Raw genomic sequence first — 23,997 nt, 5'->3', positions numbered from 1 at the left:
AGTACATTAAATATGTTTGAAGGTCAGTGCTCAAAACTGAGAACAATTTAGGACTGAATTGTTGCGATATAGTTTCAACTCTTTCACGATCTCAACTAGCCGTATTTTTTGCTGACGTCCCACGCGGCGAGTTGGACGGCTCCGCTGCCAAGCTAGGCTAATACATATTAGCCGCTAGCGGGCTCGTCAAGCGTTGGTTCCGTCCGATACTTCATATGCGCCGCGTAGACCCACACAACAGAGACGCTTAAGTTAAAGTTAGCGGTTTATTACGATGATGTCAAACTCTAGGCCCGGGGGCCAGATGCAGCCCGCCACATCATTGGATTTGGCCCGCCAAAGCAAATCACGTGCGTTGACTTTGTTTCCTGCTAAAATACCAAAATTGCAATTGTCATGATATTTAATAATGTTGTGATATTGCAAGCATTTTTCTTCAAAATCCCCCTTTTAAAATAACATGAACAATAGTTAAATATTTGTTTTGACTGGCTTCCGATTTCAAAACTAGTTATCCATCAATGTGTTGTGCATATGTAATAATATGAGGCAATCATTCATTTCTGTGAGTTCAGAGTCATAACGGCCCTCTGAGAGAAACCATAACTACGTCGTGGCTGGCAACAAAAATATGACTTCCGCTAGCCCGCGAGCTAACGAGCTAAGGCGTCGTTTAAAAATTCAGACCTGACCCGATGTATTGTGTACATAACGCAAGGACAACAAAACAGGAGCAGACTCGCATATCACAACACTACGAGGAAGTCAATGTGCAAAGAAAAGGGCGACACGTCAGAGCAGCAACAACTGCTAGCAAGAAAGTTGGCAACTTTTAATTGAAAATGTTACAAAGAGGCCAACGAGGCCAGCTTCAATCAAATAACATTCATATTAATACAAAATGTGTCTGTGGGTTGAACATATTCTAAATGTTGACATTTTCAACAGATTTACAAATTGGATAATGTGTGGAGTTTGCATGTTCTCCCCGCGCCTGCGTGGCTTTTCTCCGGGCACTCCGCTTTCCTCCCACATCCCAAAAACATGCGTGCTAGGTTGATTGATGACTCTAAATTGCCCGTAGGTGTGAATGTGAGTGCCAATGGTTGTTTGTTTGTATGTGCCCTGCGATTGGCTGGCAACCGGTTCGGGGCGTACCCCGCCTCCTGCCCGATGATAGCTGGGATGGGCTCCGGCACGCCCGCGACCCGCGTGAGGAGAAGCGGCTCAGAAAAATGGCTGGATATATATATATATATATATATATATATATATATATAGAAAGAAAATAATAATATACTCCGAAACGCAAACAAACATTTCCTCACAAACAGAAAAACAGCTTGCAACTCACAAGAACACTACGTCATACATGTTAAATCGTATGGCACTGGACAAAAATATGAAATATGAAAAATGAGCGCACAGAAGCACAAAGAAAATCAAGCTGCTGTGCACCTTGTGTCTGTGCCTAATAAAGTCCATCTGCTGAGGGGGTCCGGCCCCCCCCCCCCCGAGGTGGACTCAGTCACACACACGCACGCTCAGCTCCAAAATGTCCACGTACGATGCGTGTGCGCGCGTCCGGCCGTATCTCAAATACTTACGTGACACTCGTCAGTCACTTCGTGATGCACGCCATCTCGCCGTGCCCCCTTTTGATTGACTTTCGCACAGATCATAATAATCAGACGCTTTTAGTTTCAGGAGCACACTGAGAGCTGCGTCTTATATTTTGAACAAAATGATGTAATAAACAAAAGTGAGTTTTTGCATCGGCTCTGACAGATGGAAATGCACGCGCAGGTGTCATTAGGGCTGCAACGTCATTATTATAATAGTCGATAAATCTGTTGATTATTGTTTCGAATGATCGATTAATTGGATTCAAAACATTTTTGGACAATATTTCAAATTGAGAATGCAGGAAATGCACAAACATTGTGATGATGATTTACTTACTGGTTTGGTCTGTAATGTCAAAACAAATAAAAATCAGCCAAAATATTGATCATTGTTTTTTTCCAAAGTAAAAGCAGATGTTTGCAAATGTCTTATTTTGAAAACAAACAAACAAACAAACAAATAAAAAAGATAACCATTCTGCTTTTATGAAGGATGACAGAAATCAGAGAATATTGACAGTTGGGAGGATTTGGACAATTTGAAGTGAAACAACGTCTTCAAATGATCCTTATCAAAACAGTTGTGGATTCATTTGGCAATCGATGAATTGTCGATTCATCGATTACTTCTTCTAAGCATAACCTGAAAGGTTGTTAATGGCCATGGCGTACCTAACCAAGTGAGCAATCCGATGAAGATGTCGCAAACAATGATCACGGCAATTTTCGACGTGAGGGCGGAACAATCGCATTGTCGGCCCCCGCGCCCCTCCTCCTCTTCCACGCTCTTTGTGGCCGCAGCCCACTCGGACCCGGGCGACGATGACCGGCAACTTTGCGCTCGGGCCGCCCTCGACCTCAAGTGGACCTCGACGCCGCTCTCTTCGCGCTTCTCTCGCGGAGAGTCAGGACGCCCCGGAGAGCAGCAGCCCGGCCGGGACCGTCGTGACCGCAACACCGACGACCGGAACAAGAACAAGAGCAAGAACAAGAACAAGAACAAGAAGAGGAACAAGAAGAGCACTGCTGAAGTAAGTTGGACGTTTTGTGTCACACTGAAGCTTGACGGAGATGTTCAAAGTGAAGTTTTCGATGGCCCTGTCGGCTTTTAACGTGCCGATCTTCTTCTCGATCCAAATTGCAGGTCCAATCTGCACTGGATCAAAATGAAAAGCGCGAAACGGATTCCCTTTTGTTGACATGAATCCAATTAACTCCATTCATGGCAACAATTTTGAGCTAACCGGTGTGTGTTTACGTTCCATTCATTTACAACGAGGAGACAAAAGTGAATCATTTTGGGCAGCAGATCCAAGTCCAAATGTGATGAATGAAGATCCAATTCCCATCGGTTTAAATTCATACGGATGTCTTCATTGTCACCTTTTAGTTAGCAGAAATGCAGACAACGTCGCTGCGAACAAACTTGACATCAGTGACGTGTCCAATTTTTGATTGCACAATCAATTGACTCATCAAAGTGAGCATTTGTAGCAGCAGATTCAAGTTCAATTGTGAAAAATGGAGAAAAAAAATTCTCATTTAAAATGGTGCCTTCACTGTCACTTTTTAGTTCTTACTGAAAAAAAAACAAAGGCGGCGGGGGGGGACAGTTAAATAAACGGCATCAACGCCAACAAACTTGGCAATTGTGTCGACTTGATGTATGTGACATTTTGGTTTGCATTTGCACTGGGAACATTTCTCAATGAGTTGAGGCCACCGGGAACATTTGGAGCCGCTGAGCCACATTCGATCGCGACAACACAAAAACAATCAAACACAACAAATTGATCTAGAACATGGGGGATAAAGCTCCTATTGAAAAAGTCTTTGTAGTGTAGTGTTGAGTATTTATAGGATAAGGGTCTCGTATTGGCCCATTTTTGTTTCCATCCCGAAGACCGCTTGTACGCAGCAATGAGCTCATTGATCCTGGTGTCGGCGTGCGCACTCAACAAAGGTGTCGTGAAAGCGCCATTGCGGCGCGTATCCACACGCGACGCAAGCCGACCCACGGCCACCTTCGCTTCGGTGGCCGACTCGGCTTGACGCAGCATTTGGACTCACAATTCGTCACGTCGCAATTATGTAACCCTGGCACGGCCGAGTACCCATACCGGCCTTATTTCAAGGTATCGGGTTCTCACGAAGGCTGCCAAAAATCGGGAAATACATAAATCAATAAGAAAGGTTTTTGTTCACAATTATCTGGCATTGTTTTCATTCAAATTGGGGGGGAAAAAATGACCGGCGGTATCGGTGAGTACTCAAGAGTATCAATACTGTACAAAAACAGCACGCCACTGTGCCACTTGCATCATCTGGAGCGCTTCCCAAGCAATATTTATCAAATCAAACATCAGACATGACAATAAAACATCATTCTGACTGGAGATGCTGATTATTAAATGTATTGCCGAGTGCAGACGTGTTTTGCTAGTTGAACACTTTTGTGGCCACCAGCCAATCAGAGGGTGGAAAAACGCTGAGCTTATTTTACGTCGACGAGCGAATTTGGTGAAACAAGCTTTGGCATTACCAAGATATTTTGTGTTCCGTGGTTAGGGTTAGGTTAATCAGGGTTAACAGCTGATCGTGAAGGCCCAGGGCAGATTAAATTGACACGGCAACACTTCGAGGTTGAAATCTGATTGGACAAAAAAGTCTAATGAATCAACAACCATTTTGCTCTCCGATGAATCGTTGCTGCAAACAGACGGGTTGTCTTTGTGTCGAGTCAAAAAAAGACAATTGCAAACATCTGATTCGACTTTGGAAAACAACCAGCAACATTTTTGCCGATTTGGCGACATTTTATGGACTAAACCACGAAGAGAATCAGAATCAATTTATGTTGGGGAAAAAAAAGAAAAAAAGAAATCAACAGATCAGTCGACGATTAAGATCGTCATCAGTCGCAGCCCCACAATATAGTTTACGTTCCACGGGCCAGCACGACTGATTGTGAAGGCGCTGGGCAGATGACATTGACGTGGAAACTCAAAGAGGCTGAAATGTGATTGGACAGGAAAATCCAACCGCCTCCGCCTTCTGGAACCGGCGCAGTCCAAAGGGACACAACTTCGTGGAACAAAGATTCAAATTTCGCTGGCAGTCGGCGAGCGCGACCGGCCGCCCGGCCCCGACGCTCCCGTCGCTCCCGGGCTAAGGTGGCGCAAGGTGAGCGTGAGCGGTGGAAGGCCGGGCCGGGTTTGCCGCGTTCGTAGACCGGAGCGGCTCGGGCGCACACAAAGATCCGTATTCACCAAAAGCGCCCGTGACAGATGATTAATCGGCGTGCCGCGGTCGGCCGAGCCGCCGGACCCCCGGCTGACGCTCCGGCCGCCAAACACAAAACCGAGCCCCCGCCCTGGAGGAGCGTGGGCGAAGGGTGGAAGCGGGGCATCGTCCCCACGGAGCTCTCGTGTGTGTGTGTGTGTGTGTACTAGCAGAAAGAGAAACAGTGCACGCGCGTGTGTGGGAGGCTTTGAGCTGTAAAAGCGCGTGTGTGCGCACCGAGCAGGCCCCCATCTGGCAGCGGGTGGGCGGCGCGCCACACAGCCACAATAGCCAGCGACATTTTTGGAGGTGTGGGCGTTGAAAAGGCTGCGAGCGCAGGCTGTGCGCGTTCGGCATGTGCGTCGACTCCAACGGACGGATGCCCCCCGCCCCGCCCCCCTTTCGCACGCCACTGGCTGACTTCTTTCAGATCATCAGCAAAAACTTCGCATCATTTGAATTCAAAGGTTATCATCAAATATCCTGATTTCGCTTTACTCTAAATTTGATGTCCTTTTCGAAATAGTTGTTTTAAAGTCCTATAAAAGGCAAAATCACAATCTTGTGTCCCAAAAAATTTCAACCCAATTCAGCTGTAAATGATATCACACACATAATATCCAAAGTAAAAACTGAAACTATAATATTCGATGTGCTCATGTATTTAGTGGCGGTCAACATGTGCCAAGCAGTATAAACTTTCTTTATACCTATAAATAAATACAAAACTCATTTCAAAAGTAAATTGTAAGTGTTTCACAATGTATTCATTTTTGAATTTGTAAAAAAATAAAAAATGTGACATCTCGTAATAGATATCATTTTTTGTTTTCATTAAAAAAAATAGCCAATATCTTGTAACATTAAACTATGAAACATGTTAAAAAGTTGTGTGTTCATTTTAAAAAAGAATTTGAAAGAAAAATATCTTGAAACATTGAACTTTTCTATTTTTGCCAAAACGAGTGCGATATGAACTTTTTCCAATTTGGAATCGCGAGACGAAGGTTGCAGACCGGTTAGCACATCTGCCTCACAGTTGTGGGGACCGGGGTTCAATCCCCGGCCCCGCCTGTGTGGAGTTTGCGTGTTCTGCGTGGCTTTTCTCCGGGCACTCCGCTTTCCTCCCACGTCCCAAAAATATGCGCGCTAGGTTCATTGACGACTCTAAATTGCTGTGGCGTAGCTGTGAACGGTTGTTTGTTTCCATGTGCCCTGCGATTGGCTGGCGACCGGTTCAGGGTGTTCAGCGGAAGACGGTCAAGCCGGTAAGCTTGGTGCAACTCGTGTCAATTTTGGAAATGAGACGCATTGCACAAAAGGTCTGCTGCGCTCTATCCCGCAAACAAAGTCAAAGAAGTGACCTTGGAAATTTCACGTGGAAAAATGAATTGAAATTGGAAAGAGGCGTGGATGCAAATGTGTTCCGTTTGTGGAAACACTCAAACCTCTTCTGGATCTGCTCGCACGCTCGGAAAATATGAAGGAAAAAAATTGTAGATTCTCAAATGGAAATATGGCAATCATCCAACTGATACGGTTTCCTACATCAAACTTAGGACTGGAGTAACAAAAAGGCTCTCAAATGCAAAATATTTGTCAAACTTTGACATTTGTTAAACCCACCTGAAACCTCGGGCATTTTCGGATTTGTATGCGGCGCTTACGGTTTAGACTGTATACGGAATGTTCTTGATGATTGCGTCCCAAAAGATCAGTGGTTCTCAAACTTCCGACACCGAGTAGCACCTCCAAAAATTCCACCGCAACACCATCCTGACCAACAGGAAAAGTAGGCAAAAACAAGGCGGAGGCTTTTATTCCCAAAAATGACATTGCATTTTTATTGGAAGCCACTGTAACTTTATGGACACTTTCAACCTTAGCACAGTGTTAATGTTCAAAGTGTCAATAAAAATAGGAGGGGGGAGAAAACTAACTGAATGATTCAATTAAAGAGTGCATAGTATACAATCTACAAGTACATTTCATATATTTTTTGGTTTTGTTTTTAGGGAAAAAGTCAGAATTGGAAGCAAAGCGCCAATTGTAGGGGAAAAAAAAAATGTAATCTCGAGAAAGATTGCCACTTTTTGTTAAGAAATCATAATTTGAAAAAAAAATCATCTTACGAGAAGGACGTCGTATATTTTGTTTTTACGGGGGGAAAAAACATGTTTCAAGAAAGAATTTCTTTTTATGACAGTTACCAGTTGAAATTTGATTTTTCAAACTTTTTGTTCCCTTTTTTTAGGGGAAAAACCCTTTTGTGAGAAAAATAGCCTCCTCTTAAAGGGAACTAAAAGTTTGACTTTTGGCATATCACGAGAGCACCGACACGAGGGCGGGTCAATTTCCCATCATTTGATCAATAACGCAAAAGACATTTTCCTTTTGAATCAAATCAATTGATTTGACCGATAGGACTATTTGAAGTCTCTATTGTTTCTAACGAGAAACTATCCTCAAAGTCCAATTTTGTTCCGAGTTTGCGTCTCCCAAATTCGGGGATCTGTTGGATTTTGAATGAGGAAAAGGAAGACAAATGCAAACTTACACCAGAGGCTTCCGTGAGCTGACGTGCCAGGATGAGGCACGAAAATAAGCAGAATAGGAATATGTAGGAATTTGGAAGTCTTTAGCGTCGCTGCGACTGCATCGATGGCTCGAACGAGTAGTTGGACTCATTTACGCACTCGCACCATTTTGATGGAGATGTTAATGTCTCTACAGTTAACACAGGAGATATTTATTGCTAAATTAGATTTGTCTGTAGCATTATTGGTCAAGTGACATGAAAAGGACCCATACATAGTAAGTATACTGTTGTCTGTACAATTGTTTTTTGAAGGAAATAATATCGACTTGTTGTTTTGGATGTTCCGTCCGATCGGCAACGTTGCCCTCACCCGACCGTCCGTCTGTGTGTGTGTGTGTCGTGCGTCCAGGTGAGCGCCCGCTGGCGGACTACGTTCGGCGCGGACGCGGCGTCGGACGGCATCATGGCGCACGGCCAGCCCGACGCGGGCCACGTGTACGCGCCTCCGTACACGCACGCGCACCTGCACCCGGCCCCGCCCTCGTACTCGTGCGGCGCCGACGTTTACCACCAGGACCCGGCCGACGGGGGGTATCTGGCCACGCCCCCCTGCGGCGCGGCGTCCTATCACGCGGCTCCTTCGTACAACTCTGCGCCCAAAGTCCCGCTCGTGCCCGACTACGGGACGGCGGGGGGTCTGTACCTACCTCAGGCCGCCTTCCCTGACCGGAGGTCGGTGACGGCGTACGCTTTGGACTCGTTCCGCGCGGCCCCCACGCTCACTCCCCTCAACACCATCCGGAATTTCACCCTGGGCGCGCCGCCGCCGCCTTCCGCAGCCGCCGAGGGCCCGCTCGCCGCCGCCGCAGCCTTCCCGACTCATCAGAACCTCACGCTCAGGTAAGGCTACGCAGCTACACTTGATTCGTAACGCCTCAAGTCCTGCCCGAGCTCATCAGTGCAGCACTAATGTTAGTGGTTCTACGCAGAGGATAAAGACTAGACACGACTGCGAAGGCTGTTACACGATCGTCTGCTAACATGTTGTTGCCGGACCGTTTGCGTGCAATGCGTGACTTGAAGCGCCGCAACACAGATGCTAATTAGCGTTAGCATAAAGCTAGCGGGACCTACCTTTCTTTCTTGAGGCAGCTGTTTCAAATCCACAAGGCGTAATTCTCTTTGTTTGATGCTTAGTTTTAGAGTACATTTGGCATCAAACAGCTTGAAGTCTTTTTTGGGGATGAATTGTTCACTATTTGCTTATTGTAAAACGTGGTCGATCGATGGCACGGGAGCGGAAACTCAGCTCAAGTCCACAAGAAGCAACAGTTTGGCAAAGAGTGACTAATTCACCCCCCAAAAGACACCTGAAGCAATTTGGGCCAATCCCACTTGAGGGTGACTCTAAAAGGAAACCAGCAAACTATGTCGCCTTGAGAACAGGCCCTGCCCTGCTAGCTTGATGCTAACATGTCATCGGAAATGCCAACAACAAATGGTGCAGCAACCCATGCGGGCAGGTGATATTACAATACTTGCAGGCATATATTCTTTATCCTCTATGAAAAAGGATTCAACTTACTTACAGCAACTTACTGTAGTTAAGTTGTAGGAGTAGAAGTCTCCTCTTCTCGGTTCGTGTCGGTGTGACCGTACAATATACAATATACTGCCCCGCGGCGGGCAAGGCGGGCGCACCAGAAGAAGAACACTCTGAATTTGATTGCAGCATGAAATCATGAATTCTTTACATTCTGCTAATTATGTTTCGGGTTGTTCCATCCCACTTTGTTCAGACCGATCCCAGTGCGAGCATCGACTCTTTGAGTCCTCACCACGACTAAGTTACGATACCAGCTCGTAGTTTTGATCCTTCCAATTTCAACGAACCCGATGACAGATAATTGAAAACGAAACCCTTCGTGCCGCACGATTTGCCGGTGTGTCGAAGCGCGGCAGTGTCGCGCCAATTAGTGGCGAGGAGGACGGACTTACTCCAGGAGTCAGGAGTTTTTGCCTCCGGTTATCCGTGGCTGGCATTTGTATCGAGTCGCCCGTCTATTATTACTCCATCTTTCGATGAAGTACGACACGACAGAGGGCTAAAATGTGCTTGTGCCAAAAACTAGAACACCAACATTTGGGGGATTTTGGGCTGGAGGCTGCAACGGATGAATCAAATGAATGTGGGAGGGTCGGAGTGTGCTTTTTACATGTGGACTCCCGCGCTCGCCCCCTCAGGCCCATCCCGCGGCCCCGCAAGTACCCGTGCCGGCCCGGCAAGACGCCCGTGCACCAGCGGCCGTACGCCTGCCCGGCCGACGGCTGCGACCGGCGCTTCTCGCGCTCGGACGAGCTGAGCCGCCACCTGCGCATCCACACGGGCCACAAGCCCTTCCAGTGCCGCATCTGCTTGCGCGCCTTCGGCCGCAGCGACCACCTGACCACGCACGTGCGCACGCACACCGGCGAGAAGCCCTTCTCCTGCGACACCTGCGGCAGGAAGTTCGCGCGCAGCGACGAGAGGCGGCGGCACGTCAAGATACACCTGCGCGGCAAAGGCCCCGCCCCCTGACGTGACGAGGCGAGGACCACGAGCGCGGCAACACCTCAGGGAGGAAACGCTGTGGCCGACCTTCTTCACATCTCAAAGCGAAGTTTGACGACACGCGGCGGACTTTCTGACTACTTGAAATTACTCGGGCTGCAACTAAAGATTGATTTTTTTTCCTATGAATTGATCATTTAAAACAATTATATTTCCACCCCTCCATTGAAAACCAGTAGATTATTTCAAATTGACAGTGCAGAAAATGCAATTGCAAATGTTTTATTTGGGGGGGGGGGGGAACAACAAAAAACAAAAACACACATCATCGGTCTGCTTTCATGGAGGATGACAGAAATCCGAAAACATTTACTGCTTAGAGGCCGAAATTTCGAGGATCTGGCCAAATGTAAGGTTAGGGACGGACGGGCTTGAAAGGTCTTGAAACAATTCGCAACACAGTCGTCGATTCATTTGACAATCGATGAGTTGTCGATTAATTGTTGCAGCTCAAGTAATTACATTCGGAATAATTCTAATTTTCGGCAGCCGACCGGTTAGCACATCTGCCTCACCGTTCTGAGGACCCGGGTTCAATCCCCCGGCCCCGCCTGTGTGGAGTTTGCGTGTTCTCCCCGTGCCCGTGTGGCTTTTCTCCGGGTACTCCGCTTTCCCCAAACATCCCAAAAACATGCGTGGTAGGTTGATTGAAGACTCTAAATTGCCCGTAGGTGTGAATGTGAGTACGAATGGTTGTTTGTTTACATGTGCCCTGCGATTGGCTGGCAATCAGTTCGGGGTGTACCCCGCCTCTCGCCCCAAGATAGCTGGGATAGGCCAGCACGCCCGCGACCCGAGTGAGAATAAGCGGTACAGAAAATGGATGGGTAATTATAATTTTCATTCAAGGTATCTGAAATGTACCGTAATTTCTCGTGTATAATGCACGTCACCTCGCAACCTTCAGCGGTCACTTGACGGCGGCCGACCTTTTCGATTGACAGCTGAAGGGCTCGCGCGACTTCGACCGACTGACCGCGCGCTCCTGCAGCTTGAGGGCCAGCCTTTTTTTTTTTTTTTTTTTTTTTAAATGATTTCACAGAATAAAAAAATCCAATCATCATTTATTGTGATACTTTTTACCTTTGTTCTAGGTTGTTTAAAGTATGACATATAGTAATAAAAACAATCTTTCAAATTTTAGGGCTGCTGGGATTGAATTCAGCCCGAATTCCGAGCCTCAACCTGGCAAGTGCGAGGCAGGCGTGCTGACCGCTCTTCAACGGGCCAACGCTCGTACTGACACAAAACAACGGCTTGAGTTCGTTCAATTGTGTTTATTTGCAGTCAGAATTGCAAATACAAATTTGTCATCCTGAAATGTTTCAAAGTCGTCAAGACGAGCGGCAAAAGCTTCACAGTTGAATCAAGCAGCTTCGACGATGCTTACAAAACCCATCTTTCTCCAGATGACGTGGCGCATGTCTGTTTTCTCCCCTTCTGGCGCCCCCTATCTGCAGCATTGTGGTCTGTGCCAGCCGCGCATTGTGACGGGCAGAACAATTCCAAGCGTTCCCACTAGATGGCAGAAGCTACAATCAACCAAACCAACCGAGTCCAGCGGACATGGCAGATTTTTGCTTCTACCCCCCCCCCAATTTGTTACAATATTTTTGGGGGGAGTGGCAACCCCGAAAACATTTCTTGGTTGTCTATCATATAAGAAAAGCCCCCCAGCCCCAATGCAATTAGAACCAGTGCCAATTATTTCCATATTTTCACAATTCACGAACAGCGGAGATCATTTGTGAGTACATCGAAAAGAGATTTCATGATTTTATTGTACAGCGGTACCTTGACTTACGAGTTTATTTTATCCGGTGACCAAGCTCGTAACTCAATTTACTCCTATTTCAAACCAGTTTTCCACATGTTTTTGTTTTTAATGGACAAAAATGCCACTGTAGTTTATACAAAGCTAAAAGTGAGTGCTTTTAAAAAGTACAACGACTCGTTTATGGTGGGGGTGAGGTTCCGGACCACCACCGCAATAGGTGAAAACCGCAAGGTAGAGCCCAAATATATTTGTTATTATTTATACATATTTTAAAGTTGTATGAACCTCACCAGTCTTATTTTTCGTCCCCACACTATTAACTGTCACCATACTCTGATAGAGACTTTTATTTTTTACTCCTAAAGACCTTTTGAACTCCTCAACATACTGTACAGTGATACTGTACACTATGTGCATTTTATTGCTTTATACCCCGCCTCTCGCCCGAAGCTAGCTGGGATAGGCTCCCGCACGCCCGCGACCCGCGTGAGGAGAAGCGGTGCAGAAAATGGATAATATTTGTGTTGTTGTTGGAACCACGATAACAACTGCAAATACTGTGGCATGTGTGTGCCTTTAAAAGGGGTGTGGCCCAGGGAGAGCTGGAGTCGGTCGGCCGGTCGGCCTGCGTGGGAGCATCTGCGCGTGAGTCGTGATCTATAGCAGCTCAAATGCCAGTGTTTGTATTTTGCATTTGCCCCGTTCAATAAAGGGCGACTGTGGCTCTCCTTGCCCGCATGCCAGGGCATTAAAAGGATCTCAACTGCTCCATTTTCACTTTAGTAGCAGCGAGTCTGAATCTTGTGCTCAACTTCAATTTTGGCTGGCAACACAAAGCAAAAATTAAAAAAATAATATCAATCCAACGGCCCGCGCGAAGGCTCTCGGAGCTGGAAAAACTCAGAAGTCAAGGCACCACCGTGCTGTCAAATATGCGCCACGGGGGGAAAAAGACACGGCAATCGTTCACGGAACAATCACGGCGTCTTTCGTGAGGTCACCCGACTCGGCGGGTCCGGGGGCCTCGGCGGTCACCTCAGAGGCGCACCTCGGGCCCCGGGTAGGGTTCCGTCCCGCACCAGAAGGACAAGGGCTGGGCGATCTCCATGAGCCAGACCTCTCGCTCGTGAGACTCCCTGAGCTCGGCGCCCTGCAGGACCCGGAAGTAGTGACAGTCCCGTCCGTCGTCCGGGTCGTAGGGCGGCGCCAGGACGTCCACGAAGGCGGCGGGTCCGTCCACGGCGTCGATTTGGTGCAGGTTGTCCCGGTCGGGCGCCAGCACGCACGGCTGGCTGTCGTCCGTGTACTCGGCGCTGGATCGCAGCACCGAGCGCCGCAGGGCGCCCACTTGAGGCCGGGAGGGCCGAGGGGCTCCCGGTTCCGGGCCTCTGTCCAGCCTGTCGAAGCAGCTGACGCGCAGCTTTCCGTACACGACCTTGAGCAGGCCGTGCATGCCCGGGTGGTCGTGCAGGGGGATGCAGGCGCCGCTTTGGAGGAGGAACACGCCCATGCTGAAGTGGTCCGTCTCGCAGATGTGCATGTAGGTGACCGGGGGGGCGCCGCGGGGAGGGCGCGAGCCGGGCGGGGCCAGTCGCAGGTCGGCGGCACGCACCTGGCTTAGCAGGCCCAGCAGCTGGCTGTGCTCCTCGGGGAACGAGTGAGGCGGCTGGCGGAAGGTGACGAGGGCCTGCCGGGCGATCCTCTGCACCAGGGAGCTCATGATGGAACTTTCTCGCGGTTTCATAACGCGCCGCCGACGACTCGCTAGCTAGCTAGCTAGCTAGCTGCTCGCGCTCCTCAGCCAGCACCGAGATCGTTTATTGAGCAGCAAAGTACGAGCGCTCGCTGAATACCTTTCATCAAAACTGAACGAGCAGACGCTGACTACTTTAAGCCTTTAAACAACGATAAATAGCATCAATACATCTCGTACTTGACTTACGTTGACGTGCTGCGCCTGCAAACGACGAAGTAGAACATCCAAAATGGCATCAGAGTGATACTTCTGTCTTTCTTGTGCTCGTCTTTGTTTCCGTTCCCAGCCTACTTCCGTGCATCACGTGAGCACCCCCCCTCCCCACACACCCTTATGGAAATTCAAGTAAAACATAGAAAACAAAATTTAACACGATATGACTTATTGTACACATTTCAAATAAGAAACATGCAAGACTTAACTTTCAAAAAACTACAACCTAGTTCGCGTGCATCTGTTTGCACTCGGTGCGTTGTGGGAAATGTAGTCGCTCGTTCGCCGCCACTCTGCTGACGACGGTCAAGTAGCAGCCTAGACAGTAACTACAATACCCAGCGTGCCCCAGCGTGTGGGTTTTCGGGGGGCGGGGGATCCAAAATATCAAGTCGGGTTTACGTCATCAATCGATTTCATTGAAATACGTCAACGTAATTAATTTGCTTAGATAATCAGTGACATAAACACAAGCTAGTTTAAATGGTGAAGTAGCTGAATTGTCATGAAATTGTACAAGAAATCTTTGAATTTGTTGTCAATTTCACAGTTTCTCTCAATTTCCCAAACATAACAAACGTAAGCTTCTCGAGGTCAGTGGAGCTTGTGGCTGCTAGTTGTTGAGTCAGTGTCACTTGATTGTTGACGGAAATATCCATCCATTTTCCGTACCGCTTCTCCTCACGCGGGTCGTGGGCGTGCTGGTGCCAATCCCAGCTATTTTCGGGCGAGAGGCGGGGTGCACCCTCAACTGGTCGCCAGCCAATGGCATGGCACAAACAACCATTCGCACTCACATTCACTCCTACTGGCAATTTAGAGTCTTCAATCAACCTAGCACGCATGTTTTTGGGATGTGGGAGGAAACCGGACTGCCCGGAGAAAAGCCACGCAGGCACGAGGAGAACATGCAGACTCTACACAGGTGGGGCCGGATAGGAACCTGCAACCTCAGAACTGTGAGGCAGAGGTGTTAACCAGTCAGATTTTTGGAGTCCTCTATATATATATATAAAATCAATTGGCTTCAAAAAAAATCTGTATCAGTCAAGCCCTATTTTTTTTATCACCCCCACAAATCACAGAATTTTTGTTATAGTACTACTTTTTTTTCTCAATAAAATTCTAACCTTGCAGGTTGCTCTCACTTGAACATAATCCACATTTACATGCTAACAACTTGTGGTCTCCATGAATCACACAGAGCGGAGGCCCTCTCCTCCTCGCCACGTGACGTCACCAGTCCTCATGAGCACTTGTCAACTGCACACAAGGCACTCACTCACTCACACACGCGCTTCAGGTCATTCGCAACCCAAACCCAAACCAAATGTTCCGAGTTGACGTGTTGAGATGCAGTTGCCGTAGCGACAGCAAAGCCACGCACTTCCTCCTGCGGGACAAAGAAGGGATCATCATAATTGCTATGGTAACCACTCCATTTGGGTTCCACAGCACGTCTGTCTGAACGACGACGTCACTTCCTTCACCAAGTTTGGTGGACTTCTTTTATCTGAAAGGGAGAGGATGATGCCTCCAAGTGGACATGTGCTACTACTGCAGCCTGTGCCGCTTTCCTGCTACTGTTTTATGAATGGACTGGCAGTATTACGCCAGTACGGTGGCCTGGAAGTGCAAAACAATATAATAAACACTAACAAACTAACAAACACTAGTCCTAAACCTAACCATAATAAACCTTTTAGTTTAAAAAAAATAAATATATATATATATATTTGGGATGGACATCTCGTTCCATCTGCGTAGCCTACCCATACCGCGATGCAGGAGCCAATCATGTTGAAGCGGGGCGGGTCTTGCCGAGAAAGGCCGTGGGATTTCCAAGAATGTCTGGGACATGGGACCTTCCCTTTCCGGGTGTCTCGGCTTTTGTTAATTTGTTGATTGAAATGCAAGTGTTTCACAATTTGTTGTATTGTTTTGCACTTCCAGGCCACCGTACACCAGTTACAGCATGATAATTCAACTTGGATTAAACCATTAATAAACCAGAAATGGACTCGGACTAAAAAAAAAAAAGTAAAAAAAAAAGGATTTAACCTGTATTAACCAAGGACTTATCCAGGACTAAACCTGCATTGTAATCATCATTGAAAGTTGGGCCATGTATTTTTATTCCAAATCATATTTAAACATCACAGGTAGAGTGATCGATGCAGACGAAATGAATTGAAGTCAGCGGTGCGACAATTCATCTACAACTAATTGATCTTCAAATTAATCGACACCTACTTAGATAATCCATTAATCGTTCAGAGATCTTGTTTAACTTAATTGTCCAAATCCTTGCAATTTCAGCCTCTCAACAGTAAATCTCCGATTTCGGGAGTCCTCCATGAAAGCATACTGATGAGCTTTGTTGTTGTTGTTTTTTTTCCAAAATAAAACATCTGCAAACATCTGCTTTTACTTTGGAGAACACTCAAAAGTTTCTGACAGAAGTTACAGACCAAACCAGGAATTGAATCATAATCAATTTATGTTTGTGCATTTTCTGCACTGTCAAATTGAAATAATGTCTTTAAAAAAAAAAAAGGGATGGAAATGAAACCAAATTTTAAAATCCAATTCACCGAAAAATATTCGATAGACCAAGTGATTATTAAAATAATCGTGAGTTGCAGCAAGGACAGGAAGTGATGTGATCAGCTGTAAGAAACACAGGAAGTGAGTTTTTGTTTTAAAAGCATTTTAATGGCTTTTTGCATTTATGTAACGGAGAGAGAGAGAGAGAGAGGAGTGGGAGGAGAAAAGAGGGAGAGTGGGAGTCTACAGGTGCACATCCAAGTAGCAGTGGCCCCCTCAAGACCCCGTCACGACCCCTAAACCCACTGCCGCACAAACCCCCGTCGTGGCATTATTGATTGTGCACGATGAACTAACGACGAATCGGTGCCGGTTACTACGGTTACGGTGACCACGGTGCACATCCACAACTACACGCTGAAAAGAAGGAGAAAAAAACAAACAAACAAATAAACATTGTCATTCGGGTGTAGAAAACAAGCGCAACCAAAACCAGGCTGCCTCTCATTGGCTGCTTTGTTGCCCGGCGGAGTAGAAACTTGCTCGGGTCAGCGGCTCATTGGAGGAGAGAAAGAAAAGGCAAACCACCATCAAAAAGCGCCAAGCAACTTGAGCCTTTCTAAAGTTTTGAAAGGCCAGCACTCGCCAGGAAGGTCCACATTCGTTCGCTTTTTATTTAAATCCATCAAGCAGATTAGTAGAGGCGAGAATACGGCAGATTAGTTTTTGTTTTTTTATACACAACTTGTACATTTTCAGGAATTCAGAGTAAAACCTGGACTAAACAAGGATTACATCTGGACGGAGCCAGAACTGGACTCAACAAGGACCAAACCTGGATTGAAGCGGGATTAAACCAGAACGAGGACAAACCTGGATTCAATTTGGACTAAACAAGAATTAAACTTGGATTAAACCAGGATTTGACCAAACCTGGACTAAACAAGGTCTCAGTTTAGCAAACAGATTAATAGCATTGAGAATACGTCCGATTATTTTGTTTTTATACACAATTTACGTACATACGCTTCAAAAGCCAAGCGAGACCGACAGCGGGCAAACAGGATCACCACCAAACCCCGTCAGAACGGGACCACTCAAAAACCTTTAACAAGCTTCAATCAGGACCAAACCTGGATTAAAGATGGGATGAACAAGGACCAAATCTGGATTCAGTTTGGACTCAACCTGGTTTAAAGAGGTTTGAACCAGAGCTGGACCAAACCCAGTTGAAATATGGTCCAAACGAGGATTCAATCTGAACTAAACCAGAAGCAAACATGGACTAAAGCAGAACCTGGAAGAAAAGAAGAACCAAATCTGTATTAAATTTGGACTCAACCTGGTTTTAACCAGGTTAAAACTTGGACTAAACCAGAGCTGGATCAAACCTAGAATAAAGTTTTGTCTGAACAATGAGTCTTCAGTCTCATTTCAGTTCACTCTGTCTTTAACCAGAAGTGGACCGAATCAGGAATAAACCTGGGTTAAAACTAAACTAAACTAGAACTGGACTGCACGAGGACAAAATCAGGATTAAACCAGGACTGAACCCAAAGGAAACCGTGACCAAAAAAACCCAAAAAACTCCTACTTTGAAGTAGGACTGCAGCAGGAGTAAACCAGGATTAAAGCTCTGAGCCGCAGTGGATCGTTGTTAGGCACAGAGTGGACACTTTAGGCTCCAAGGGACGCATTGGAAGAAGACAAACAGGAAGAGGAAGTGGAAGTGGAAGCGGAAGAGGAAGAGGAGGAATCTGCAGGAGCGTCCAGAAAAGTTACACGAGACGAACGTGGTTATTGTTATCATTTCTTCTTCATATTTGAAGTTTTACGACTACGAGCGGCGTCAAATCCGGAGGACACAGTAACGGACCCTAGGCAACCGGGGACGAGCCAATCAGCACCAGAGGGACCAACAGGAAGTGGAACAGGAAGAGGAAGAAGAGGAGGAGGGAAAAGAGAAGCTAATTGTTAGCATTTATTTCTTCTTGCTGAACAGACTGAAGCGTTTCTCTTTGTCTTTGTCGCGCTTGCCGGGGCTGGACTCAGCCGCCGCCGCCGCCACTTCGGCCGACGCCGAGGTGGGCACGGTGGCCGAGCGACCCGCCGAGGCCGGCATGGTGTGGGCGCGGGTGGCGGGCGCCGGCGTGCTGTGGCCGCTCGGCGTCACCTCACCCTTCTCGCCCAGAATGGCCGCCGAGATGGTGGAGATCCACGAGTTCATCTCCTCCTGCGCCGCCACAAACATCAAACACCGTTATTGTTAGCTTTAGCATCACAAACACCTTTAGCGTCACAAAGACTGTTACTTAGCTTCTACGTTACAAGCAACGATATTGTTAGCATTAGCGTCACAAACACAGTTAGTCTCCGTATTAGAGTCACAAACGTTTGCATCACAAATACCTTCAGCGTTAGCATTTGTGCCACAAACACCGCTAGCATTCTTTCGCTTGACTTCTTTGGATTATTTGTTGTCGTGTTGAAAATTAGCCGAGGAAAAAAACTAACAAAAAAAGAAACATATATGTTTGTCCTGTTCCAAAACTTCCACTAAACCAGGATTAAAACTGGATTAAATGTGGATTGTACCAGGATTACTCCTGGACTAAATTTGGACTCGACTGCACCTGAATTAAACCAAGACTAAACCTGTCTTGAACTCTGAACAAGGACCTAACAAGGATTATACCTGCTACCAGGACTAGAATGCGCCTGGATTTAACCAGGATTGAGAAAAACCAATTCTGTATTAAAGATGGACTATATCAAGACTCTACGATTTGATTAAACCAGGACAGAACTATGATTAATAAAGGATTAAACCTAGATTAATCCAGTTGAGTAAATCAGAGTAAATCAGTACTAAATGATAATAAAGACGGATTAGAGCATGATTTAACCACAACTGAATTGGGATTAATCCTGTACTGAACCATAATCAAACCTGAATTAAATCAGGAATAAAACTTGGACTAAACCTGAACAATCCAGTAATACACCAGAAATGGACCACAATACAACCAGTATGAAACTAGGACAGAAGTAGGATTAACACAGTTTTGAACCTGGATTCATCCAGCATGAATGATAATAAAACTGGATTAAAGCATGGTTAAACCTGGACTAAACCAGAACTGAACCATAATTAAACTGGGAATAAAACTTGGACTCAACTTGAGCAATCCAGTAATACACCAGAAATGGACCATGATGCCACCTATAATAATCCAGGACTGAACCAGAATTAAAAATGGATTAAAGAATAATGAGTTGTTACTAGACTTTATGCCGATCTGATCGGCATCGGCCGATAATTAGCATTTTATTCTGATCGGCTTTAATGTAATAATTCGCCGATCCGATCAATGACCGCAAAAGACATTTACGCCGTGCCGCCATTGTTTACAGTATATTTGAATCCAAAAGTTATTTAAAAAAAAAAAAAAAAAAAACACGTCGGCGGTGTGGGACCGACAACACGTCATGCCCGGCCGGGCAAATTTGCTCTTTCACGATTGCACCATGTGAGATTTTGACGATCACTGGCCTTTATCTTGTCAACTCAAACGCGACCGGATATACCCGTTACCATGGTGACGACAAAAATAATGGATCGCGCCGTGTGTTTCTCAGAAGAAATGAGGAAAACCGTGTTGGTGGTCACCGGTGCTCGGGAGAGGACGTTCTTTTAAGGCTCGCTTGAGGTATGTTCGCGTACTTTTTTTTCATACGCGACGGCTCGCAAGCAGGCGAGAACACATTATGTAGCCTCGCAAGCTAGTGCTAGCACTAACGGTTGTACCGGCGTTCTGTTGAATCATGCTCTAAAGTTTTGGGGCGTGTGAAGTCATTTCATTGAATTCCAGTAAGTTAGCACCGCCCATTCTTTCTGTCATGTTGTCATGCTGCTTTGACCTGACGAGGGAATATTTTTGAACATCTGATCGTGTAAAGCCAAGTTGTTACTTACATCATCTTTGGCTTGGAAGAGATACTCGTTGCCATCGGTGACTCTGTAGTGATTCAAAGACGAAATGTTACCAAGACATGTTAAGTCAAAGACATTTCTTGAAAAGGCGGAATCAAAAGCGCGATGAATCAAAGATGCGTCTAATCAAAGGCTCGTTGATTCACAGACATCACACCGCACACGTTACAACCAAGACGCATCGAATCAAAGACACGTCACACAAACTAAAGACAAGTTCAGTCAAAGACACGTTGACTCAAATGCGCTTCAAATCAAAGACAGGTTGAATAAAAGGCATGTTGAATCACGTGCCGATTAAATGACACGTAAAATAAAACGCACGTTGAATCAAAAATGTGTTAACTCGGAGGCGCCGTTAAGACTTAAGGCGTGTTGAATCAAAACATTAAATCCAAGAGGAATGGAATCAAAAGACACGGCGTTTATAATCAAAGGCATGTTCACTCAAAGACATTGTATAAAATGCGTGTTGAATAAGAAACAAAAAAAAGATCAAATCAAAGGCACACTGACTCAAAGATCGTCTAAAAAGGCGCGTCACATATATTGAATCAAAATTGTGTTCAATCAAAGGCATGTTGATTCAAAGACATTGAATCAAAGGCTAATTCGTTCAAAGAAGTATGTCAAAATCCCAGACGAGACGAATCAGACACATTGAATCAAAAGCATGTCGAGTCAAATGTGAGTGGATTCTAAAAGGCATTTTCTATCAAAGATGTACTGAATCAAAGACCCGTTCCTAATAGCGAGCGTAGCGCGACATCGGCGATGGACTGACTTGAGCTTGAAGACGTGTTTCTTCTTCTTGTATCCGAGCGCCACCTCGCAGGCGGCGTCCTGGAGTCCGACGGGGATCTCGCCGTGGTACGGGATGCCCTGCGCGGCGCTCTTGGCGTCCTTGTAGAATCCCAGCTCCTGATGGTTGATCACGCAGAACACGTGATGCCACGACCTAGCGCGGCGACAACGGCGTGCCGTCACACTTCCGAGCAATAGAGGGCGCCCCCGTGCCACCGACTGCAATCTTTAATCCCGCCCACCCAGCATGGGATTCTAAAATCAATGCTTAATTAATCAATTTACTTATTTTAGTTAGATCAATAAGGAATTGGTTTATTTATTGTAAGTCATGAAATACAAAAACCAGTTGAATATCAATGTAAATATGTAATATTTGGTTCATTGATTTATTCTAAATAGTCAATACAAGTGAGTGTTTTTGTATTTCATTTCTTCCAATTGAATTGAAATGATCGGTGAATTCATTTGTAAACGATGAGGACTTTGCATGGCTTGCTGGTGATTTTACCTGCTGGACGCCTTCTTGTTGTGGGCCTCCCACTCGTGCTTGCGGTGCAGGAAGCCGTCCATCTGCGAGGCGGCCGAGGGCGCCTCCCGCCGGCCCCCGACGGGCAGCGTGGCCGCCGCCTGGCCGCCTTTGGCTTCGCGGGCCCCCCCGGGCGACCCCGCGAGGCCGGCCTCCGACACGCCGTTCGCCGCCTCGGCAACGCCGCCGTCCTCCTGGAAACAGCGCAACGTCGTCAGAGCGCACGGCCGCGTCGTCGCCGTGATGACGATTCGGATTATTAGGAGTCGTATTAGAATCATTTCTTTGTATTTTTGGAGGACGAGCGACAGCATGCAGAGCACAGCACAATCACAGCGTCGCCGTGGAGACTCGGCAAACATCAACGCCAAAGATCCGCGAGGCCGTCGTGGGGAAGAGCGGCGAGGAACAAAGCCACGTTGAGTCGAGTCCAGGTACGGTCCAATTTGAGTCTCCTTTAATCCAGGTTCAGTCCTGCTTCATTTATGATTTATTACTAGATTCATCCAAGTTCTGGCATGCTTGAATCCGGGTTTCATTATAGTTCAGTACTGCTTTGATTTTAGGTCACTTCTGGTTTAACACCGCTTTAATCAAGGTTCAGTCCAGTCAGTAGTTTAGTCCTTGTCCAGGGTATGCTTAATCCTGGTTTAGACTTTGTTACAGCCGGGTCCGTTTTTTTTTTTTTTTTAAACTGGATTAATCCCTGTTTAGTCTTGCTTTAATCAAGGATTAGTCCAGTTCTGGTTTCATCCAGGTACAGTCCAAATTGAGTGTACCTTTAATCCAGGTTTAGTCCTGCTCCATTTATGGTTCATTACTGGATCCATCCAGGTTGAATGATTGTTCACACTTAACCATGGTTTAGTCCAAGTACAGTCCTTGTGTATTCCAAGTTTAGTTTAGACCATCCTGGTCTATTTCTGGTTAATTACGCGATCAATCCAGGTTTAGTACCGGTTGAATCCAGGAATACTCCTGTTCTGGTTTTGTCCAGCTACAGCGCAGTTTTAGTCAATGTTTAATCCTGGTTTAGTTCTGATCCATTTATTGGGTAATAAAACATTAATCCAGGTTTAATCCTGTTTTCATGCGGGTTTATTGATTGTTTGGTACTGGTATGATACTAGTTGAGTACTGGTCCAATCCCGGTTATGGACTGGATTAATCCAGGATTAGACAAGGTTTAATATTGTGTTAATTCAGGTTTAATTTTCCATCATTCCTGGTTTAATGTTTGTTAAAACCAGATTTGATCCTGGTTCAATCTGGGTTTAGTTGTGGAATGGTAAAGTTACAGTCTTGTCCTGCTTTAGTCCAGGATTAGTCCCAGTACAGAGCAGGGTTAATCTAGGTTTAGCTCTGGTTTAATCCTGTTTTGGTCCTCATTTTCGAGGTTGAGTCTATGCTTAATCCAGGTTTAGTCACATACGGGAGGAGGGGGGAGGGGGGAGGGGGGGAGTAGAAGAAGAAAGAGACGCGAGAGTAGTTGCTGCAGCGTCTCGTTCATGCAAGGCGAGCAAAACCGTCACAAATGATCCAATCTCACAAAAGTGCGATTGCCACGCCCACTCCAAGCGGATGCTCACGGGTCGGCGGGTTACCACGGCGACTGGAAAGCGCCCGGCTTCTGGCCGGGCCGGGCCGGGGGGGGTGCGAGCCGTCTCGCTCGAGGCCGAGGTCGAGGAACGCCGAGGTCCAAACGGCAAAAAACCCGGACGGAGCGACCGACCGGTCCGACTGACTAGCGAGTGACGGCTGCGCGGTTCGGCGGCAACCCAACCGCAGCTGGGATTGACGACGGCGACCCCAAAGCCTCAACAGGATAAACGCCAAAGAAAATACCGCAAAGTGGTTGTTACTAACTCCGTATTTGTAAGGTCATGGTTATTACATTACAAAGTCATCTTTGTGACCAACTAAGGGTTATCACTCACAAATATTTATCGTCAACTAATGAAGATGACGCGGCACGGCGACCGACCGGTTAGCACATCTGCCTCACTGTTGTGAGGACCGGGGTTCAATCCCCAGCCCCGCCTGTGCGGAGTTTGCGTGTTCTCCCCGTGCCTGCGTGGCTTTTCTCCGGGTTCTCCGCTTTCCTCCCACATCCCAAAAACACGCGTGCGAGGTTGATTGACGACTCTAAATTGCCCGTAGGTGTGCATGTGAGTGTTTGTATGTGTGCCCTGCGACCGGTTCAGGGTGTACCCCGCCTCTCGCCCGAACTTAGCTGGAATTGGCGCCAGCGCCCCCGCGACCCGCGTGAGGAGAAGCGCAACGGAAGATGAATGAATGAATGATGATGATGATGATGATG

General features: G+C 46.6%; 3 protein-coding genes across 6 annotated transcripts in view; 1 reads left to right on the top strand and 2 right to left on the bottom strand.

Moving 5' to 3' along the window:
- Nucleotides 1–6,836: 6,836 nt before the first annotated feature.
- Nucleotides 6,837–10,110, top strand: egr2a (early growth response 2a). Its single transcript, XM_061790260.1, has 2 exons — nt 6,837–8,346; nt 9,691–10,110. The coding sequence occupies exons 1-2, from the start codon at nt 7,910–7,912 to the stop codon at nt 10,022–10,024; spliced, it is 771 nt and encodes a 256-aa protein (XP_061646244.1). The 5' UTR covers nt 6,837–7,909; the 3' UTR covers nt 10,025–10,110.
- A 1,204-nt stretch (nt 10,111–11,314) lies between these two features.
- adob (2-aminoethanethiol (cysteamine) dioxygenase b) lies at nt 11,315–14,092 on the bottom strand. Its single transcript, XM_061790726.1, has one exon. It carries the CDS (start codon nt 13,576–13,578, stop codon nt 12,871–12,873), a length of 708 nt encoding a protein of 235 aa, XP_061646710.1. The 5' UTR covers nt 13,579–14,092; the 3' UTR covers nt 11,315–12,870.
- A 2,404-nt stretch (nt 14,093–16,496) lies between these two features.
- Nucleotides 16,497–23,997, bottom strand: part of LOC133486085 (spectrin beta chain, non-erythrocytic 1-like) — a 75,250-nt gene continuing 67,749 nt past the window's right edge. For all 4 annotated transcript variants that reach the window (XM_061790722.1, XM_061790723.1, XM_061790721.1 and 1 more), the window contains 4 exons: nt 21,660–21,871; nt 21,129–21,302; nt 20,327–20,369; nt 16,497–18,583 (listed from right to left, as the gene is read on the bottom strand). In XM_061790722.1, coding sequence (XP_061646706.1) covers nt 18,332–18,583; nt 20,327–20,369; nt 21,129–21,302; nt 21,660–21,871 — 681 coding nt within the window. In that variant the 3' untranslated portion in view covers nt 16,497–18,331. The remainder of the gene's footprint in view (nt 18,584–20,326; nt 20,370–21,128; nt 21,303–21,659; nt 21,872–23,997) is intronic.

This window comes from Phyllopteryx taeniolatus, chromosome 11, assembly GCF_024500385.1.
Source record: "Phyllopteryx taeniolatus isolate TA_2022b chromosome 11, UOR_Ptae_1.2, whole genome shotgun sequence".
Taxonomy (NCBI): domain Eukaryota; kingdom Metazoa; phylum Chordata; class Actinopteri; order Syngnathiformes; family Syngnathidae; genus Phyllopteryx; species Phyllopteryx taeniolatus.
Note: the sequence above shows the minus strand (reverse complement) of the source record. Positions and strands in the feature narration are given on the sequence as shown.

Coding starts and splice junctions, on each gene's coding strand:
- adob (XM_061790726.1), bottom strand. CDS start 13,578: ATGAAACCGCGAGAAAGTTCCATCATGAGCTCCCTGGTGCAGAGGATC.
- egr2a (XM_061790260.1), top strand. CDS start 7,910: ATGGCGCACGGCCAGCCCGACGCGGGCCACGTGTACGCGCCTCCGTAC. Junction 8,347..9,690: donor CATCAGAACCTCACGCTCAG/GTAAGGCTACGC, acceptor TCGCCCCCTCAG/GCCCATCCCGCGGCCCCGCA.